General features: G+C 40.0%; 2 protein-coding genes across 7 annotated transcripts; both read right to left on the reverse strand.

Moving 5' to 3' along the window:
• Positions 1-1,924: 1,924 nt before the first annotated feature.
• On the reverse strand, positions 1,925-4,054 carry LOC104607517 (fructose-bisphosphate aldolase 1, chloroplastic-like). Its single transcript, XM_010273174.2, has 6 exons — positions 3,725-4,054; positions 3,319-3,588; positions 3,108-3,217; positions 2,909-2,999; positions 2,551-2,820; positions 1,925-2,442 (listed from the first exon to the last, which is right to left on the reverse strand). Exons 1-6 carry the CDS (start codon positions 3,896-3,898, stop codon positions 2,164-2,166), a joined length of 1,194 nt encoding a protein of 397 aa, XP_010271476.1. The 5' UTR covers positions 3,899-4,054; the 3' UTR covers positions 1,925-2,163.
• A 2,394-nt stretch (positions 4,055-6,448) lies between these two features.
• On the reverse strand, positions 6,449-21,889 carry LOC104607518 (Pentatricopeptide repeat (PPR) superfamily protein). Of its 6 annotated transcripts, none has more exons than XM_088886959.1 (5): positions 18,743-21,889; positions 13,769-18,663; positions 13,165-13,308; positions 12,895-12,995; positions 6,449-7,309 (listed from the first exon to the last, which is right to left on the reverse strand). In XM_088886959.1, the coding sequence occupies exon 1, from the start codon at positions 21,558-21,560 to the stop codon at positions 19,155-19,157; it is 2,406 nt and encodes an 801-aa protein (XP_088743085.1). In that variant the 5' UTR covers positions 21,561-21,889; the 3' UTR covers positions 6,449-7,309; positions 12,895-12,995; positions 13,165-13,308; positions 13,769-18,663; positions 18,743-19,154. The 6 variants fall into 6 exon arrangements, with proteins under 6 accessions (XP_088743085.1, XP_088743083.1, XP_088743084.1 ...); XM_088886957.1 differs by having other exon boundaries at positions 6,449-6,757; positions 6,945-7,309; positions 13,769-21,889; XM_088886958.1 differs by having other exon boundaries at positions 6,449-6,757; positions 6,869-7,309; positions 13,769-21,889.
• Positions 21,890-22,530: the final 641 nt, after the last annotated feature.

The raw sequence follows: 22,530 nt of genomic DNA on the forward strand, positions 1-22,530 counted from the left end.
GCATTCAAGTGATGCATGTTTTTGTAGATTACCTTCTGAAGTCTAAACTATATACTTAGATACCAATTTTCTAATTTTATTTAGATAGGCACGTGCAGAGTAAATATAAATTCCAAGAAGAATAAGGAAGGGGTGACACAAGATGTCAATTTTGGTAGCCCTGTCTCACATCATATATGGAAAGTAATTAGAGCTGTCAATGGGTTGGGTCTACCTGACTTCTGTGGTATGTGCCCCAACTAATAATTGGGTCAGGACCGGTTCTCGCTCTAAAAAGTAATGGCCAAACAAATATGTTTATCATATCTTTGGGTAAGGATACATGTGAAGGAATACATATCAATTGCCTATGTGGAGACGGGATTCATTGCAAGCCAAAACTCTGCACGCATCGAAAGCATGGGAGTCTAGACTCACATAATCACATTGGGAACATCTCCCTAGGAATTTGACATACATATATGGGAGACATTCCCAACGCCAATGTGCGACTGGATGCTATAGTTTTTGCTCGCAGGAGATCCGGGCTCACCTATGTTTGTATTCATGAATCCTCGTTAGATAAATGAGAATACCAGGAAACCTTGTGGCTTGTACCCTTGTCATTGGTATATATATAAGCCTTCCTACCATGAAAATTACTGAGAAAATGGCAGCCGTAATACGGTTTACTTCACTGTATGATAAAATTTAAGTTGGTCTCTCATGTTTCATTACAGGGTTTCTTGGTTAAATTATAAATCTAAACCATGACATCAAGTCTGAACCGTAAAGTTGCACTTAGCATTCATTATTAGAGTGTTGGAGAGGTTAGGGTGAATTTGGTTCGTGGTTGTGTTTGTGTTTCATCTGATTCAAGAGTGTATTACGAAACAAGCAATGTTGCATACTGGTTATTTTTTAACACAACTGTTTTTCTTCAATCAGGTAAAATGGTTTGTCCATCTAAGCATGACATAGCAGTTATATATACGACACATTTATAGATCCAGTTATAATGACTCTACTCTAATGCTATGTTTGGTTTGAAGGAAAAGGTAGGGAAACCTATACAAGGTATGTAAAGGTTTACCTATATTTCTCTTTCTTTCCCTACTTTTTCCTTTAAATAGAACACAGCCCAAGTGATTGCATATTTGCACAAATAATAGTAAACAGTGGAAGTACACGGAACCGTCTTTTAGGGTGGTATTCGGCACCATAAAAGCAGTTTGAATTTATATCAGTGCAAAACAGGGGTAATAGCTATGGGAGCTATGTTGGATGGTTGAGCATGGCGATCAGCATTTCTGATTAGTGTGGTCAAGTAGTGGCTACATGCGTGTTTTGAACAAAGAGGGATTCGTATAAAAAGGAGTTTTCTGATGTAAAATGCAGTATTGAAACCCTGTGCTTTAGATGACCTTATTAGGCTAGGCTGTTTTTTCCTCCTTTTCCCCCTGTTTTACTTCTCGTGTCTTGGGTAAGTTATTAGCTAACCCTGCCCTCCTCCCAAAACGTAACAGTTATAAACTACTGCCAGATATCGTTCTTTGATGCGTGTTCAATTTTCTGTTATCTGTAGTGGGGCTCCCGTTACAAACAAGAAACCTGGCAGAATCAATGACCCCATTTACCCGATTTTACACGTTTGTATTACTAATCTGCAGTGGGTGTGATCATACTGCAAGGACAGGTTTCCTGTATCCTTGCAGCTGATCCGATTGAAAGAAATGAATAAACTAGGTTACCCCCATTTTGATTCAAGCATAGTTTTAGTCAATCTTAGCTACAAGCTATAGGTGAACACAGAACGAACAATGAAACTTTCTACTCGGATGGCCAATCTCAAACAGAAAACCAGGCGGAGCGAATGAGCATGCAATCATATCATCATAGGTGAAGCCGTGAAGCCGTGTAGGTGGGAATAGGAAGAAGTGGTTCATGCTGCCAAAATCCAAATATATCCACAAGAAATATACCATAAACAATTGTGTACCTTCTAATCTCATCTCATTAACCAGCTGAAACTAAACTTATTATTAAGTCGCTAACATTACATGTAATGAACAAAAATAGTCTTCATGGCTATAAGCATAAAAGAGAGAGAGAGAGAGAGAGAGAGAGAGAGAGGTGCTTAAGCTTCATCATCTTCTTCGTCCACAGATTGGTACATGGTACGTTCTAGTAAGTGTAGCCCTTGACGAACATTCCTTGCTTGGCCTCATCTGACTCCCCTTCACCGGTGTACTTGCCGAGCTGAGCGAGAGAGTTGGCCTTGGCCCGGACAAGCAGAACATCCTGGGCTGCCTTCACATTCTCCGGCCTTCCTCCCCACGTCTTCAGGCAAGTGTTCTGCAGGGCTCTTGCATATGAGAATGAGACGTGCCATGGGTTTGGGGCTTGGTTCATTGCGTTCAGGTTCAGGGTTGCCTCCACTTCGGATTGCCCACCAGACAAAAACTGCTCTCCCATATTTAACAAATGAGTACAAGATTGTAATTTTTTCCACAAACTGTGTAATATAACTAATAAAAAGATCATATAGTCTTATTTATAAGTGACACTTGCCATGATTCCGGGGACAGCCGGAGGAATTCTCTGGCGGAGGAGACTGAGAGTGTACTCGGCGACCTGTTGAGGTGTAGCCTTGTCCTTGCACTCAGCACCAGGAGTAACCATGCTGGGCTTGAGGAGTATACCCTCGAACATGACATTGTTCTCGGCAAGGTAGAAGAACACCTCAGCCCAGACCTTTTTGGCAACCTCGAAGGTCCTCTCAATCCCGTGGTCACCGTCGAGCAAGATCTCCGGCTCCACAATCGGGACCAACCCGTTGTCCTGAAAAGAGTAAGAGACGACGACGACGTTTCATAGGCTGAAAGCAAAGACAACCATTAGTGATTAATTCTTATTCTAGATTCTGTACCTGAGAGATAGCAGCATAGCGAGCGAGACCCCAGGCTGCTTCCTTCACTGCCAGTGCCGATGGGCCGTTGGGAATGCTCACAACGGTACGCCTATTGGAGGGAGCAACCACAGATTTCACAACAGATATCGATCAAAAAGGAAGAGTTATAATATTGGAGGTGGTGTTGATTGTTATATAAGATGGAATTAATTAGTACCATTTGGCGAAACGAGCTCCCTGCTGGTAGTAAGCGGCTGAGCGGGAGGCGAGGCCATCAAGACCCTGGCACCATGACTCGTCGTTGGAACCAGCCAGGGGAACCAGACCCTGTTGTACACTCACGATTCAACTCGGGTTTCAGTAAGATGTTGTCACTTGTTGGAATTAGAAGGTTCGTATACTAGAGAAGGGATAAGAAGATCTCTTACCTTGTCGACCTTGATACCCGGGACGATGTTCTGCTCGACGAGTACGTCGACCATCTTCCTGCCATCGATTGTTGACTGGTAGAGTGTCTCCTCGAAGAGGATAGCACCGGAGATGTAGTTTCCAAGGCCAGGAGCGGTGACTAGGAGCGTCCTGTATGCCTGCCGGTTGGCCTCAGTGTTCTCCAGGCCGATGGAGGCAAGACGCTTCCCGCAGGTGGCGTTTGACTCGTCCATGGCCAAGATTCCACGGCCAGGAGATGCAATAGTTTTCTGCATCCCCACATTCAACAAATTTCGTTTGTGATATAAGAGTTGAGTTTGATGGATTTATGTTTATTAATTTAGTAAACCGAGAGTGTTTCCAATCATTAACTAATAAGACAGGAATATATATATATACACATACCGCAGTCTTGACAAGCTCATCGGCGTATGAACCGGCACGGATGGTAAGAGCAGACTGAGAGACCGGGTGGCAGCGGACGACCGAGCTGGTCGAAGGCTGGCGGAGGGTCTGGCCCTTCACCCACTCAGATTTGTCGAGGACCGGAGACGACTTGAGGAGAGATGCCGATGCCATTTGTTTCTTGCTTTTTCTCTCTTGAGGGTTGAGACAACTACAGACCAGTACCTCTCTTCTCTTATCTGTCTCGCGAGTCACGGCCTTTCTTTCCCTATCTCTTGCTGTGTCTGTGGGTTTCTCTCTCTCTCTCTCGGCAGGCAGCACGTATCGAGCTTGCTCTCGTTCACTGTATTTATAGTTCCACACAGTATCCCAGGGATGTCTCATTTGAGGCTGTAATACATCGACCAACCAGAGCTTGCCACTTGGAGCGATAACCTGTTTATGTGGCACGCTATGAACTTGGTTGCCATGCAGTGGCGTTTGTCTACCTTGAATAAAAGAATGACCGATAATTTAATTAATGGTGGGTTTTTGTTAAACTAGTAAAACCAGAAAAATATAAGAAAATTTTGTGAAAAATCTTCCATATTTTTCTTCCTTCTCTGACATGATGTCGCACGAACAAAACAGACAAATTTATAAATGGCACTCACCCTATACAGTCCAAAGTGGAGAATTTTGGGAGACCCGTTTCAAATAAAATGTGAGGTTGTGATCTTTCTTCTTTCCTTTTGTTTTTTCTTTGTTTATTATTGTTATTTGATTTCTACTTTCTTTTTCTTCCTCTTGGCATTTTTCACCAAGTCCAATAAAATCGTTATTACCAAGTGGACGGTAGAAAGAATGCCACGTCCCTTATGCACGTGAGGCAGCAAGTGTTGGTGCATCATCATTTTGGTCCAAACAAAATGATCTTATGTGCTTCAGTCAGTGCAAGTCCTGTTTAAATACCATTCAAACAACTTTACAGCCTTACAGGAGAAATATTCTCAATGCAAGAGTATAATGGTTGGAACTTTCATGGAGAAATATTCCCAATGCAAGAGTATAATGGTTGTTCCAAGGAGAATTGCACTGACTGAATCCAGTTTCTCTCTTGATGGGGCCCGTAAGGCAGAAGTATATGTCGATATTCCAATCCTAAGTATGAGAGAGGTGAGACGTAAACTTAACGAGCACCAAAAGCTAAAAGCACTGATCTAGACCACTTCACTTGATTAGGCCCCCTCTTAACCACCCGACCAAGGAATTCGGCCTTAATGGCTTGAGATTGTTAGAGCTATCAAAATGGTGTGATCTCGTCAATAAGAATGTATACGGGTAGGAAGCCTCGTGTATCAAATCAAATTGCCAAGTGAGATGACAAATGTTGAGAGGTGTTTGAACTTTGATGCTTGGAACATTTTAAGGTTCCAACAACCAACTGTTTTCTTCGTTGGATGGCCATTTTTATGCTTTGTTAACGACCGGTTACTGGTAAAAAAACTTCTCCCTTTTCTGGGTCATTTACTTGAGGGGATGTTATTTGTCTATTTTGGGAAAAAATATCAGACGTAATTGTTTGTGATTTCTTACTTGAATGGGCCCAATTAGGCCAATTTTCAATTTATAAGATGATATCAGAGTCTGTTTGACCAAGTGGTCTAATGTTTGATCTTCATCACCCCATTATAATTAATTAAATTTCAGTACAAGATATGGAATGGGCCTATGTTTTTCACACTTTAAGTCCGATAGACTTTCATACGAGGGGGCATATTAGAGAATTTCCACACTTTAGTCCGATAGGCTTTCATATGAGGGGGCATATTAGAGAATACAAACCTATTCAGAGAGCTCACCTAACCACTTAAGCTTTTTAGGTTGAACGGTTCCTTAAGAGATGTAAATACAATTCAACCAATTGAGCAACTTTGAAGCTTTTAGACACCCAGAAGCGCCAGCATTTTGTATGGATGTTTTGAAGATAATGCAGTAAATAACCTCCCAGAATTGTTCATGAATTCATACGAGCATTCCGATTGGTCCAAGGTTCAAAATATTGATATGCCCAATACGCCGGTAGGGGCGTATCAGGGGAATCAATACATATTTTTATTACATTTTTTTTTTCACAACTGGTTCAGGGGGGCCGGTTTAGGTCTCCTCTACCCCCTGAACCGGCCAGACCTCTGATACACCCACTGTAAGGGCGTACTGGTGGGGCCCCAGAACAATACGTATCGGCCAATACAGGCGGATACGTGTCGATACTTTGAACCTTGGATTGGTCCCCTTTTTTTCCTTTGGCTGTGTTTGGTTGCTGTGCAATTTTATTTGCATTAATACAAATGCATGGGAGTGCAAATGTAAAAAAATGCAAGTTCTTGTTTAATTTATTTGAAACAAAATAAACTAAAATTTGAAACAAAAATAGATCAGAATTTACATTCAGACCATTTGCACTGACATGGTTTTGCATCAGTGCAAATTTATTTGCATTGCAACCAAACAGAGCCTTTTTTTTTATAGATGCAACCAAACACAGCCTTCAACTTTATTCTCTTTCAAATTATGACTTCATAACTATTCCACGACCAATAAAGGCAACTCCAATCCAGATTGAATGAACTTATGGCATACAGTAAGTTGCGATGAATGTAAACTCTGTGGTTTCTTTTATTTAAATTTTTTTTCTAAAATTCCATGTAATTCACAAAAGATTCTCTAGCTTTAGGAAGAAGATGAATAAAAACTCTTTCTTGCTTATTTCAAGTTTCAATCGAATGACAAATACACAAAAAAGTGAAGCCACAAACGGAAAATGACCAGCTCTGCAATGCAAGAGATCCTGTAATGCTGATGAAACACCTAAACCAAAATTTTCGTAACAGAACCAGGGCTACTTCAGATAAGTGGAGAAAACCCAAAAAAAAGATGTAGCTTCTAAGAGAAGCTGTCACTTCTAAACTCTTTGGCCCGTGAAGTATAGGTGGAATCACAGACACCATCAAGAAGGTCTCCAACAGCCAGGAGTTGATGAAAGCCCCAACCCTGATGAATGTCAAGGCACACCAGCATAAGAATATGAAAGACAATGGTATATGGGATTGCTATCATTATCTGCTTAATTTATCCAACGAAACAAAGATTACAGTACATAACCAAAGAGAAGAGCTTGCATCCAGCTCCTAAACCGATCTTATATTAAATATATGGTGGCTAGCAGGGAGATGGAAACCTGAAGCATTGGTCCTTCTGTTGGAAATAGAACAGTGAGCACGCCAAGTATTACAAATGGAATGGCTGTTTTGATGATGAAGGTCATGGAGAGAGTTTGAAGCCTACTTGTGACAGCCTGTGCAATACGTGACTGAGTTACTTCCCTGACCTTTTTCTTGATGTTGATTTTGGGGTTCTTCCTTTCATAAAACCTTTGCATGATTATCTTGTCATGTGCTGATTCATTGCATCAATACTAGGCTTATGTCTTTCATATTTATTTATCAAAATGTTCCTTGCAGCTTAGATTTCATCTTCAGAAGCCTCCCTGCTGATTCCAAGGCGCTTGTATGGGATCCCTAATGTTGATTCTGGGAAAAACACCTGCACCCATGAAAAAAGTCGGTAAAACTTTGAAATATCGAGGAATGGTTATGAAAGATTTAAAGAACCAGAATACAGAGGGTTTGGTGAGTTTAAACTGTCTGTGGGGAGTCAAGCTCCAAAAATGAAAGACGAGATAAAAGATCAATAAGAACATCCCAAAAGTATCTGTAACAAAGACTAATATCTCACTTAATCCAGATAATGTCATTATATTTATCTAAGCAATAACACTCATAAAACTCAGACTACAATAGAGATTCAAAACCGATGAATTGCCTAGTGATGATATGAAGAGCTTCATTCCTAATTTTCATATCATCAATAGAAGATATCAGCCAAAGCAAATAGTAATACTATTGAAGTAGCCCTATTTCAAAAAGCAAACAGCAGGATTGTGAAGCAGCATATCTATTTATCTTAGAGACATGAGGCATCACTTAGTTTCATCCGTTAATTTCTGTATGGTAAATCAGAGATATTAATAACAGCAAATAGAAACACTACTGAAGTAGCTCTATTACGAAGTAAGTCTATGAAACATCAAAAGATGCCTGAAGAGCAGGCTCCCTTGGCACAAATTAGACCATAGAGAGGAGCCAATTACCATGGTAACCCTATTCTGGGATGTTCCAACTCATCAAAAAAGAAAATATCCAAAGTCATGGCTTAAGTCCCAAGGAATAGGCTCCAACTAGAAAGAAAGTTCTTGTAGTCATGGGATTCTGGAATCTTACAAGTAAAATCCATATCCCAGGTGAAGCCCAGATCAAACTCTCTCAGTCTTTTTTTTTTTTTTTTAAATGGCCATAAGAAAGTTTTTATAAAAGAAACATGTACAAAAGTGTGGCAGAAATGTGAATGTTGAGATGGATAAGTGGGAAAACTAGAAAGGATAGGATCAGAAATGAACTTATTCAAAGGAACCTACCTAGGAGTAGCTCCAATATGTGATAAAATGAGGAAAGTAAACTGGATGGTTTGGGCACATGCAGAGAAGGCCACCTAAAGCACTAGTAAAAAGTGATCGGTTACAAGTTGAAGAGTCTAGAAGAGCTAGGGGCAGACCAAAAAGGATATGAGTTGATGTAGATAGAAATGATTTAAGGGCACATAATTTAACAATGGATATGACATTGAACAGAAAGGAATGGCAGAACAGGTTTCATGTAGCAACCCCAAAGAGTTGGGGTCTTAAATGATGATGATGTTGTTTATTCACACCATGTTGCAGTGCAACTAGGAGGAGATATTCAGGATGATCTCATTCTCTCCAAGTTATGAACAATTACAACCAAAGTGACTTACTAGGCATAATCAGTCGACTTGTTTAGGGACAATACCACTAATCACTAGATACCATGGTTATATAATGGGTGTGCATGCTCAGGTTCCAAGTGATCTGGAATTCATCTCCAGAAATCTTTTCAAGGGTTTCCTCAGATAAAACTCAAGACAATTTGCATCAGAAAGAATAAATAATAGCTGAAAAATTATACTTTTCATTTACTCAGGCCTGCAAGAGAAGTCATATCCCAACTATATGAGGTCGACCACTGCAAGAGAAGTGATGTCCCAAATTTATGCTCTCCTACAAGGTCTGACACAATTTTATGTCTTCCTTATGAGAGACAAAGCTGCAAAGATGACTCAACCGTTGTTTTTTTGCTGGATCAGAACAATGGATAGGGGGCATACACTTAAAGAGATATTTGAATTTATTTATTTTATTGGAAACGTAATTTCATTAATACAATATTAAATACAACTGTCAACCCCTAAACAGGTATTGAGTCCCCAGTGATCTTTATTACAAAACTGCCCAGAACATACTCTCCATCGCAGTCCCTTGTTTAGCTAATGTATCAGCTAAGCCATTAGCTGATCTCCTTGTCCATTTGAAGCACGCACCAATCTCCCTTGTTATATTGAGGATTTCCCTTATGGGCTGTCCATAAATCCAGGCTCCCAACTTACCTGATTGTAGCCAATCAATTAACAATTTAAAGTCTCCCTCTATCTCAACTTTGTGTAACCCCAATTGTTTGGCATATCTAACACCTTGAAGCAAGGCCATCACCTCTACTCTCATTGAGTCCCCCACTCCTATTGGCCTCGAAAACATAGCCACAATTACCTCTAGAGCTCCCATCAAAGTTCAGTTTCATTCTTTGTTGTGTTGGTGGGGACCACAACTCCTGCACAATAGTTTTATGGAGGTTGTAGCTGTCACCACTCCCCAATTCCTATAAATGTCTTCAGCTGAGAAATCTTTAAATAAATCCAAAGTTTTCAACCATTGAATAGTCATAATGATTATTCTTTCTACAGTTTCCTTCTTGGATTTCTCCACTCCTTTGAAGATCCTATTGTTTCTTTCTTCCCAGACCGACCATAGGATAGCGGCTCTCTTGTGGCTCTCCACATTATTATTCAACATCTCTTTGGTTGCCTGAAAAAGCTTGGGTCAAAAAGGCTTACCACGTCTAGGGGTGGTGTCCACCTGCAACCCAAAGATAGAAGAGAACCATGTCCAAAGAAAGCACACAAATGGACAAGAAATTAACGGGTGTGTGATCATCTTACCAAAACCCAAGCAGAGGCTACAAACATGAGGTGATAGGCAAAATTTTGGCCTTTTTTCTTTGCAACATATCTAGAGTATTGATTTTTTGGAGAACCATCTCCCAACAAAAAGCCCGAATTTTTAAAGGTATAGACCGACAACAAACCTCCTTTGAAGGAAAATTTCTTGTAGGGTTTGTTGACTGAATGAGAACATCAAAGATGGAGGAACAAGTGAACACACCAGATGGGGAAGGTTTCCAAATTCTACTATCCAAAGTCCAAACAAGATTGATCCGGATAGGTTGACCTTAAAAGGTTAACTAATTCATCCACCATTGTCATTTCCGACTCCCTTAGACCTCTCCTCAAACCTAGGTCCCAAGAATTATCAATAAAAACTAAAGAGATCACTCTTCTTTTGTTTTTTGACAATGAATAAATAGTAGGGAACCTATCACTAAGGGGACTCTCTCCAACCCAAACATCTTCCCAAAACAACACTTTGTTCCTTGCACGGACATCAAATTCAACGTAAGGAAGGCAATATACCATGAATAGATTTCTAGGAAGAACGTCGAAAAGCCCTAGGGTCGACTCCTGCACCCCAACCATTGTCTACCAATCCGTGAATGCTAACAATCACTCAATGCCAAAGCTTATCCTATTCCAACATCAATCTTCATAACCATTTCCCCAGTAAAGCCGTGTTTCTTACTCAAATATTTCCTATTCCTAGACCACCTCCATCTCTACTTCTAGAAACCACCTCCCACTTCACTAAATGGTCCTTTTTGGTGTCTCCTAGTTCCCAAAGGAAGTCCTTCATAATCTTCTCTAGCTGGTTTGCCACTTTCACCAGCATTCTAAAGGTAGATAGGAAATACACGGGTAAGTTAGCCAATGTTGACTTTATTAGGGTTATCCTACCTCCCAAAGAAATGTAGTTTCTCTTCCAATTCGCAAGTCTTTTTGTAAATCTCTCAACCACTGGATACCAGAAGCTATCTGTATTTAGATTTCCTTCCAAAGGTAGTCCCAAATATTGTAAGGCCAATCCCCTACCTCACTCCCCAAAAGTCCAGCTAGCAAATTCACCTCTTCACTCCTTAAATTTACTCCTGCCACACAGCTCTTGCCCCAATTAATTTTAAGGTTGGAAATCCTCTCAAAATCATGTACTATCCTTTTTAGGTTCATAAGTTCCTCTGCGCTTCCTTCACAAAACAAGATAATATCATCTGCAAACTATAAATGTGTAACCACCACTTCCTCTTTGATATTTGAATTTATCAAAGAGGACGATACCTTTAGTCATAAGCAGAGCCATGGGCTCATTCTTTGTAGTACATGTTCTTGTTGTTGTTCTACTGCTATATTTTTCGCAAACTAGTAAATGCAGTAATGGTGAAGTTTACTTATTCAAGAAAATAAGTTCCAAAGAAAATATCTTCCAAAGGAAAGCTTGCAACATTTGAAAAAGAAAATGCAGTTGTTGAATTGGGGAACACAAACCTAGTTAGATGCTGGATAAAATGTGGACAAGAGACTTGTGTGTATGTCCTTCAGATTGCATATAGGATGAATTTTTTGAACCCATTGGACTCTTGATCTGGTAAGAAAGGGGGAGGGGACCATGATAAAACCCAGGCCAGTACATGGAATCTTTAATGCTTAACATTGAAGAGGCCCGGAAATGGAAATATGGTTTTAAAGATCTTCCATTTGGCAAAGGTTCCCAAGGACCAACAATGGGATACAAGCATCTCTTACCAAAAGGGTTTGAAAACCGATGAGTGAAAAAAAAAAGAGGGAAGCCTGTCAAGAAGCCTGAACTCCTAGCAACCTCTCTCCATCCTGTAGTCCTTTCATCCAACTCTAGCAACTATAGTGGTATATGGTGTTGGATTTAGCCTGCTCTAGAATCCATTCTTCCGCATACATACAGCTACCCAGAAACCTAACAAGTCCAAATCAATGTTTAAAAATGAGGAGGTGTGGATGTAGTTCAGAATGTAAGAGACATCAACCTCCTTAAGAGGAGGGAGGGCAGCAGCAGCAGGAGGAGGAGGAGGAGGAAGAAGGAGAAGAAGGAAAAGGAGTTATTGTTTTTTCTTCTTTTTTTATGCAAGATGACTCGTATTAAAAATTGCTTGCTCACCTCTGCTTCAACAGGACCTCTTGGCACAACAAAACAAATTGGGCTGCAACAAAAGGGTGTTGGGGAGGGGGTCCCAGACTTCCTTTTTGCTTCCCTTCCCTTTCCTTTCCTTTCCTTTTACTTTCCTTTTTTGCAATGAAAGCATTCCTTATCAACATCGCAACCTCCACAAGACCTGTCCAAAACATTGAACACTTGACACAATCATGACTGTTGACTTTTCCTTTCCTTTCCTTTCTTTTCTTTTCTTTCCTTCTTCTTTTTGTACAAGGCATGCATGAGGTGTGCATCTCTGGTATGCCTCATGCAAAAGGCGCTTGAGGTGTATCCCTTGAAAGCATAAATGCTTCCAGCATACCCGCCTCAAGGTGTTTTGGGGGTGCGCCTCCCACTGCTTTTAAAACATTTGCCCAAATATGTGTTGGAATGAACATAACCCTGTTTAGAAAGGTCATATCATCCAACTACACTCATTTAAAGATTCTATAACTTTGTTCTTCCTGGACCGCTTCTTCTTCTTGGGACTCTAAAATGGGCATACTACTCCAAAGCTAGGATGGTATCTCATCCATCAGGAGATGAAAATTTTTAATCAAGCCTTCAACCAATTCTCAATAGCGCCTTTCTCAATATTTTCCTTTCTGTTTTTTCCTTGTACATATTTTTAAGCTCTAATGGATAGACAACTGCTACTTATTAAAAAACAAAAAGATAACTACTCAACAAGGTTATTTCATTTCTTTTTATTATTCTGATATGTTCATTTTTGTTGGTGTAAGAAATATTTCATCACGGATTTAAACAAACTAACATTAAATCTGGCTAGGTACTGAATTTTGGGAAAAATGGAAATAATTACCAGAATAAGCAGACATATCACCAAGGGGAACGTCCATTGTGCTCTTGATCCTATGAGTTTGTTGGAACTTATATTTCCATGTGTATCTGGAGCAATAATTTCTACAGGAGCATCACAATAGAAAAAAAATTAACATGAATTACGAATGCCAAGAAGCTAACAAGCTACTGACTTTCAAGAGCTCCTTCATATCAACTATATCTGTCCAAATGTAGCAAAAATACCATCATTTCCCTAAACCTCCCTATATGGGGAGAAATTGAAACTCACCTGCATAAGGACCTGGGTCCTTGTTTAGGTGTGTGGAAAGAAAACTTGGAGAAGCTACAAGTCAATCCAGCAATGGACATTTTCAAGAATAGATACCAATGTCAAAAATCTACTTGGATATTCATAGCAGAGAAAATCAAACAGCTGCATAAAAAAAAAAAATACCTCATTACTTTGAGTAAAGAACAGATTTAGTCGCCCATTGAAGCCCAAGCAAAGAACTATAGCTAAAACCCATGCATTTATCATGCAATTATACAAAAAAGAGTGCAGTAAGGCAGCAACACCCTATCATTACATTTATATAAATAAAAATCGGAGAAAAAGCATTTCATTACATGCAGAATAAGTGCCTTAGAATATGGCCATTTGATGGGCCCTGGTGTTCACAAAGAGATAACTATTCAATACTCAACCCACCCAAAATCTACCATCATCAAGTCTAAGTACAGAAATGAAGAAACCAAACTAGAAAAACAAAACCCAAAACGCGCAATCCAGCAACCTTATCATTTTTTACCATTGCTGATTTCTGATGCAGTCAATAATGAACATAGAAAACAAGAGTAATGAAGAAAAATCAATACAGCTCATAGCCTCATACCCGAGAAAGAATCCAAGGTTGCACTGCAGTAGCTAGCTAATCTTTCAGATGGCCAGAAAATGAAGCTAAAAACATGATGTTATATTATGAACCCTTCAACCTTCAATCTACCTTGCACAATACAAAGAGTACATAGCTCCTTGCATTTCAGCCTTTGTTCTGCTACCACATTGGATAGGAACTAGAAAGCAGCCAAACAAAGTATTTTTAAAGGTAATCACAATGCCAATTGCCAAGTAAGGTGTCAAAACCCTTCTTTCTGAAACTCTCTCTGTGATTGCATCGGAAGTTGGCACGATCACAATGCTGTTGCCACAAATACGAAAGAACAAAACTAGACATCAGATGTAAGACTTTAGTTACCTTACTCATGTCCATCGGAAGATGACATTCTGTTTTTTTTTTCAATCAGAAGATGACATTCTCCTTCAGAAGTTACCATTGAACCACTGGAATATAATGTAACTACGAAACAATTAGAGGTGTAAATCTGGCCGGGCTGTGGACTTTGGACCGGACCAGCATGGCCCGGCACATGGGCCGTGCCAGACCTGGAACGATGGTTCGTGCCATGCTGGACTTAGGGTTTTAGGTCCATGGGCCGGGCCGGTACGGCACGACCAAGCGGGCTGTGCCGCCCGCAGCCCATGTGCCGGCAAGGCCCAGCCCACGGCCTGGCCTGGCATGGCCAAGCACGGCTCATATATACTATTTATATATATTTATATATATATATATATAATAATATATTATATAAATTATAATTATATAATAATATATAATATATTAATAAAATAAACATTTGTTTTCAATTTTTTTTAAATAAATAGGCAAAAATAACTTTAGTCCGGTCCATGGTCCGGATTGGGCCTAGACTTGGCCCAAAGGCCAACCCAACCCACGGCACGGAACGGGCCCGCACGGGCTTGGGCCATGGGCCAAGCCGGGCCGGGCTGACCCCCAAACTTTTCATTGGGGAGGGCGGCACGGCCTGTGATGGCCTGCGGGCCAGCACGGCACAGCTTACACCTCTAGAAACAATACAATGCACATACGTAGGCGATTCAATGGATTGATTCTGAATCATGGATCCGTTTACAGTCCAAGTAATGGTTCACATCTGTCATAAAGAATCAAAATCTACACCAAGCATCAGAACCCAGGCCCATTCATGTCATAGATGATATGGACAGGATGCAACTCGGGCCACGTTCAGTCGGGGACCAAGCCCAATCCAACCAAGCATACCTCAATCCTGAACTGGAAATCAGAACATGTAACCTTAATCCACCAAATAACCTGATTTTCATAACCAAGTTAGGCTGGGCCACCTCAGATCGATAAATAAAAAAGGCTGTTATCCAGTGTTGGTCCCAGTTATGAGCTAGGAAGGGTTGATTGAATACATATCATTAATGTTACTAATGTTCCAAATTTGGTCCAACCCGTCCCCGAGCTTTCTACTTACTGTAATTCTCGGTCCATGGCATGAGATGGAGTGAATCAGATCCATAATTTAACCCACAAATTCTTTCTGCCACATTTGGATCCAAAAAGGAGGTCCACCTTAAAATTGGGCTATCATGTAACTAGGCTCTAAATTGGGATCTAGATTAACTTCATTTAAAGTTTGTATTAGCAGTTATTTAACCAATAATAACGCTCCACGTCAGCCGTCAAGTGTACATACCCCACAACCACTCTAATCCAATCTCTCCTTGATGTGTATGGCTGATGTGGGCCATTATTATTGATTAAGCAGCCACCCAACACAGCCATCAAGTGCAGCTAATCCGGATTCCCAATTTAGATTTTCTTTCACATAGCATATTTCTTTCTAAACCAGTTTCGGGGTCATTTAACAACAGCTAAAGTGGCTGAACTGACTAATTACTTTGTATTTTAGTGGATAAAATAATAATGCAATAAAATATTTAGATTTATAATCAACCCCAACACGCTATTCAGCCATTAATGAGCTCACAAATTACTTGATGGCTTATTCAATGAAGGACAATGCAAACCATTTAATTCAGCTATGTACCATTAACAAACAGTCCCGTAGATGCTAGAACTGTAACTTACTAACTTTTGATGTAATGGCCTTATATAGGTAAACCCCAGTAGCTGAAAAGTTCTTCACAACCATCAATTAATCACCTCATGCTGCTCACACAAGGATATTCATACCCCCCTCATATAAACAACTTTTTTTTTTTTTCTTTTTTCTTGGTTGACTCTTCATATAATAGCTTCAGTAGTGTCAGAAAAATCTCCAAAAGAAAAGCTGAGTATACTGGACCTTATGTGCATCCAAGAGGTAATGCATCATTCAGCTACCATCATCCAAATATAAATTGTTGTAACCTCTGGATCTTCTAGGATATGTTTTAGCCCCAGAAGAAAACTTTTGCAAAATTAATGCTTGCCTCGAAGATGGTTGCTTATATCTAGGTTGATATCCTTCTTTTCCCTTGGTAAATGGTGGATCTTGCATGATCATTCATTTATTAAAAGGTAATAGCTTTCTCTGGAGTACCACAATCTACATTGATGAAACAACCAATTGCATTATGACAACATGCTGTGATTGTAAAGAGTAACAATCATGCACTCACACATATTCTTACACAGGCGCGCTCACAACACACACATACACACTAGAGTCCCACCAAGAGCACCTATATCGTATTTTTTTTTTTTTGACAGGTATATTTGTATTAATATGGAGGGAGAGAAACATTTCATAGAACATTTACAAATTACAAGTATGTAAAGTCTGTAGAAAAATATTGTAGCTACAGTATTATCCCCTCTCCAACCAAGGAGGTAAGTAATGTTAAGCTCAATGTGTCTTTCAGTCAGGGGAGTGTCTTCCCTGGATACAGCTGTACTAGCTCCTGAAGATGTAACAAGAATGATTGTCCCAAAAATAGCCTCTGTCAATATGACATTGTAACATTCCACTTATCTTTGTAAACTTTCTTATTTCAATGGATGCAAATTACAGTTACCACTAAGAGAACTGTGTTCTGCATCCATTTAAAATAAGAAAGTTCACAAATATAAGCATAATTACTACAAGCTGGAGTCTTGTGTCCAAAAATTTCTAGCAAACTAAATTTTGAATTTGTCACCTACATGCATTATATGTGGTGCAATAGTAAAATCTCAGGCTGGCATGCATGAGAACAAGGGTATGAGTCTGAGATTGGCCACTGTGTCAAAAAAAAAAATTGCCAAAGGTTGGATCTACATCCAGTATGCCCCTTCCAAAGCCCTAGATATCAGGGGCATCAATGAGTGATGGCCCTTACCTACATGCATCATATGCATCTCCCCTCAGTTTCTCAAAATGAGAAAATATGCAAAATGTTAAATGAATTTCCTAGAACTGAATTGATTTTAGGACTTCTGTTTTTTTTTTTTTTTTTTTTTTTGGTTGAAGGGGTCTCATATGAGGTGATTAACCCATGATTGATAATGCAGTTTTGATAAGGAAAAAGTTTCATATGTGCACAAAAGAGGATGCAAAGACCACCATTCAGAATACAATCTCTATTTTAGAACTTTTTCAATCTTCTCCATTTCTTTCTGAAATAACTAACTAACTAAGATTTTCCAATTACAAGCTTTAAGGTCTTGCTCGACCACACTAATGTCCAGGATGGTTTCCAACTAAAGTGTTTTGAAGTCTTTCTCAATAACAGTAATGTCAAAGATAATTTTCATGTTCTAACAGAACAATATCATTAAAAGAAAAATAAAGTGATTCTCCAGATTTCAAACTGTACTTCTATGTCCATTAATTTGAACATGTATGGTATGATCATCATCAACAAGAAAGACACCAAAGATGAAGATGAGCAAAAAAGCATAATATCACTCATGAGAATAGCAGGATGAGACAGTTCATACTGACCAAACCAATAGCATCCTAGATCCATGAAGTAAAAGGGTTGCCTCTTGGATTGACCATTGATAAAACTAATAGCCATTGCATAACCCAGCCATCCAATTTCTTGTTTGAATCTCGTCATTCTGAAATTAAATATAAGCAATATTCTACTTGGTACTTCAGTAGTTAGACAATAAAGTCAATTATATTGTGACCAGGTCACCAGGTGTCCTAGTTCATACTAGATGAGATCATACTGACCAAATCAATAGGTGTCCTGGATCCATGAAATAAAAGTGTTGCCTCTTGGATTGACCATTAATCAAACTAATAGCCATTGGATAACCCAGCCATCCAATTACTTGTTTGATTCTCATCATTCTGAAATTAAATATAAGCAATATTCTACTTGGTACTTCATTAGTTAGACAATAAAGTAAATTTATATTGTGACCAGGTCCAGGTCAATGAAAGGTTGAAAAAACTGGCACCAACATGTGCTACTCATTAAACCACCTTGGCCAGGCTAAAATTGGAAAAGGCACGTTGCACATAAGTTCTCCAATAATTGACTGACATTAGCAGTGTTCCAAAACAAAATTAGTGGTTTGTGACATATATATCCTTCTTAATGGACTATGCCAATGAACTATGCCATTGCTGAAGTTCTTTTTCCTAAAAATGAATTGTAGACAGAACAAAATAGGTCAGATGCACATATGTCCAAAGATGCATGTGTTAGAGTACACCGGCTAAATATATATAAGACCTCAGAAAAGGGAATCAATGTAACAGCTCATGAGCCTATCAAATAATAGCCATGCTATTCAAATTCTGGCAAGAATTAGCAAGTTCTTCCGCCACCAAAAGTTTGCACTTTGGTTGTCAAAACATTTTCTGTAAACTTCAATCCCAGGACCAATGGCTTACTACCATAAGCCATTATTATGTATCTCTTCGGGAACCAGACATCTCATCAATTAATTTGCAGATGCACCTGAAAATCAATGGTTGACTGAAGTTTAGCTTCAGTTGGTTCACCCTTGAAATGTCCCCAAATAAAACATCAAACTCACCTCATTAATAGAGATTTCCATCTTCAATTACTTATCAAAAAAAATCCACCTTCACCTAGACTATCTCCACACTTGCACTTTCCACCATATCCCTCTCCAAAACATGAGTCAATAAAAGACTGAACTGATACCCTTCCACAATAATTGGTCCTTGATTTACATGGTTAGTGCATCGAATCACCAAAACATAGTGAAAAGTTCAAGAAAGTCCTTCTCATGGTTCTTCCTGTATATGAAACCAACATGTTCAGATATATCCTTATTCCTTATCCTTGGTAACAAATGTTTTGCAACTCCTTGGTAATTAATCATTGGTTCCAAGTTGCCTTCTTGATGTGAGTGGCCAAAGTCATTTAACATCAAACAAGGGGTCAATGATTTACATGATGTCTATTTCAAACTATCATCCTATTCACCAATAGTTGCCACAAGAACATTCACCATCCCGAAAATGGTGAAACCTCTTCCCATCTCTCACAACAATCTCTCTCTCCACTACCTTAGACATGAACTTGAATGCAGTGTGGCAATCCCCACAGATCCTAAGGTTCTTGAGAACCCTAACTGTGGCTCCACGGGGAAGCTTCAAGAGCCCAAACGCAACTGCTAGCTTCTCACTATGGGTAGACAAGGCATATTCCTTGTGCTCAGACTCGACATCATGCAATACATACTTAGTATCTGGGATATATCCTAACTTCCTCATCTCCAGTCCTAGTTTCTCAAGATATCTGTACACCTCCTGCACCTCAGGGTGCATTGTGTCATCTACCAAGAATACATGGACCTTGCTTCCAACTTCAATCCAGCTACAACCAGGCTCTTTCTTCACCCCTCGATCCCTCATTAGTTTCCGGACCTCAGCCGCATTGCCCCACTGGCCCATGTTGGCATACATGTTTGACAACAAGATATAAGTCCCATCATGCTTTGGCATCAGCTCAAAAAGTCGTTCTGCAGCTTGGATCCCTAGGTCCATATTACCATGAATCCGACAACCAGCAAGAAGTGCCTCCCAAACAGGGGCACCTGGTTGAAATGGCATTGTTTCAATTACATTTTTTGCTTCTGAAAATTTCCCTGCTCGACATAGTAGATCAATCAAGCGTGCATAATGATCTTCACCTGGACTAATACCATATATGCGATCCATTGACTCAAAATAAGCACATCCTTGCTTCACCAGACCTGCATGGCTACAAGCAGATAGAACTGTGAGGAAGGTGATCCGATCAGGTAATATGCCCTCCTTCAACATGCGGTCAAAGAGCTCAAGCGCTTGAGCACCATGTCCATGCTGTCCAAGTGCGGCAATCATGGCATTCCAAGAAACGGAGTCCATATAAGGCATTGTAAGGAAAACATGATGGGCTGCCTCAACAGCCCCACACCTTGCATACATTGTCATCAGTGCGTTTCCAGCTGACAGGCTTGAATCATATCCAAAACGAACAAGCAGTGCATGGAGCTGCCGCCCATGCTCCAGTGCTCCAAGGCCCGCACAGGCAATTATAGCACCAGTGAATGCATAATCACATGGTTCAATTCCTTCTATTCTCATTCGGTTGAATAACCTCAGCCCTTCCTCACCAAGCCCATTTTGTGCAAACCCTGAAATCATTACTGTCCATGTCAAAAGGTTCCTCCCTGGCATTTCCTCAAACAAGATTTTAGCTTCATCAATGCGCCCTGAATTCACATATCCTGATAAGATTGCATTCCATGATACAAGATCCCTTTCCAACATTCTGTCAAAAACTCTACGCGCCTGATCAACTTTACCATTTTTCCAGTACAAAGTGACCAATGCGTTATTAACAGGTAATGAAAAATCGGGAGCAGGTTTTGCTTCTGTGCGTAGAATGTATGCATGCACCTGCTTTCCATGCCTAAACAATCCAGCATTCGCACAAGCACTGAGAATACTTGTGTAAGTGAACTCGTCAAACTGAATTCCCTCAGAACGCATCCTCTTAAACATCTCCAGTGCCTCCAAAGTGAAACCGTGGTGGACATAACCTGAAATCATTGCATTCCAAGCAACTTCCAACTTCTCTGTCATCCCATCAAAAAGCTTGCGTGCAGCATCAAGATCACCTCTCTTCACATACCCAGTGATCATCGTTGTCCACGACAATTCATCTTTTTCTGGCATTGCGTCAAATAACCTCCTAGCAGAGTTCATCAATGACGAAGAGAATCCTGCACACTTCACATAAAGAGATATAAGCGCATTCAACACAGAAACAACAGATTCCAATCCTGACTTTACCACGGTGCAGTGAAACTGTTGGCACTGCAATTCATCATCGACAATAAGGACCAGCGCACTGAGAACGCTAGTCAACGTGAAATTATCGGGTCGCAAGCAGTCACACCTCATGTCAGAGAAGAGCTTAACGGCGGAGTGACCGTCACCATTATGCGAATACCCCGTAATCATCGCATTGTAGGAAACGGTATCACGAACACTTACCGGCGTTCCATCGAATAGTTCTCGCGCAAGCTTCAATGACCCTTCAACGGAGTAAGCAGAAATCAGGGTCGTCCGGGCAACAATGTCTGGTTTGGGAATTGCATCAAAGAGGTGGCGAGCGTAAGCGATGTTGCGGGACTTGCAGTAGATGTCGATCAAACGGTTGAGGATGTGTCCGCGTGGCCTGAAACCTGAAGTGATCATGTGGGCGTGGACACTCCGTGCAAGGGAGTAAGATTTTGGACCTTGGGGGCAGCAGAGCTGCAGTAGGGCAGCGTAACGGTTGGCGGTTGCTCGGACATCTGTAAAGAGAGATGAAGAAGCAAGGGCAGCATTCTTCATGGCGGAGACGATCAGTAATCATGATTCTCCTCCAGCTCCAGGGTTCAAATTTGTTCGATGGTGATTATGTACGAGACTTCAACAGTTCAACTGAGAAGATGACTGCTATCAACGAGAGAGCACTTAACAACCCCATGAATCGAGGCTGGCGACGGTGGTTGTTTCTGACTTTCTGGAGGGAAATGTGAAGAAAGGATTTGTGATACCGTCGGGTTTGGGGATCGGAGCAAGGATCGGGAGCGGACTGGCGGAGCTCCAAGATAACCTCACATGACGGGAGGGCCCTAATCAGTAATCACTGCAGTGATAAAACGTAAGGTAATAAGAAGGGTTTTTATGCAAATACAGGAGTAATAGGCTAAAACCCTTTACTTTTGTTTCGTTTTTTATTATCAAATTAATCTTGTCATTTTGTGGCATAAGTATTCCTTCAACGGACTCGAAAGTCCGATACCCGATTTGACTTTAATCAGTTATCCCGAATTTGATTGTTAAAACTTGCATCTCATTAATAATAATGGGATGAGAATAGGTCTGAATTTGATTTTAACTCCATCCGGTTCTATTAAAATCGGAGTCTGAGAAAATACTATTTTATAAATATTTAATTTAACTGTGTTAGGTTGGATTGACGTCAAGTGGTCAACCCTAATCCAACTTGAAGTTTTCAGGCCGGGTTCGGGTTGGCCTGATTTCTCAACTTTCTTTTGTTGGATGCTCTTATTTCTTGGACAATAGTAGGCCAATTCAATTTTATCATCATTACGTGTAAAATGACATAATTATAATGTATTTGAAAAAAAATTGCCTTTAAAAACAAAATTGTTAGTATAAATACATATATAGGTATATAGGTAGATATATAACATAATTATATATGTACGTATGTATCTATGTATGTGTATATAGATAGGTATGTATATATATAGAGAGATGCATGGTTGCTCAAATATATACATACATTCCACAT

Source organism: Nelumbo nucifera, chromosome 5, assembly GCF_055504915.1.
Source record: "Nelumbo nucifera cultivar China Antique chromosome 5, China Antique-T2T, whole genome shotgun sequence".
NCBI classification, from domain to species: Eukaryota; Viridiplantae; Streptophyta; class Magnoliopsida; order Proteales; family Nelumbonaceae; genus Nelumbo; species Nelumbo nucifera.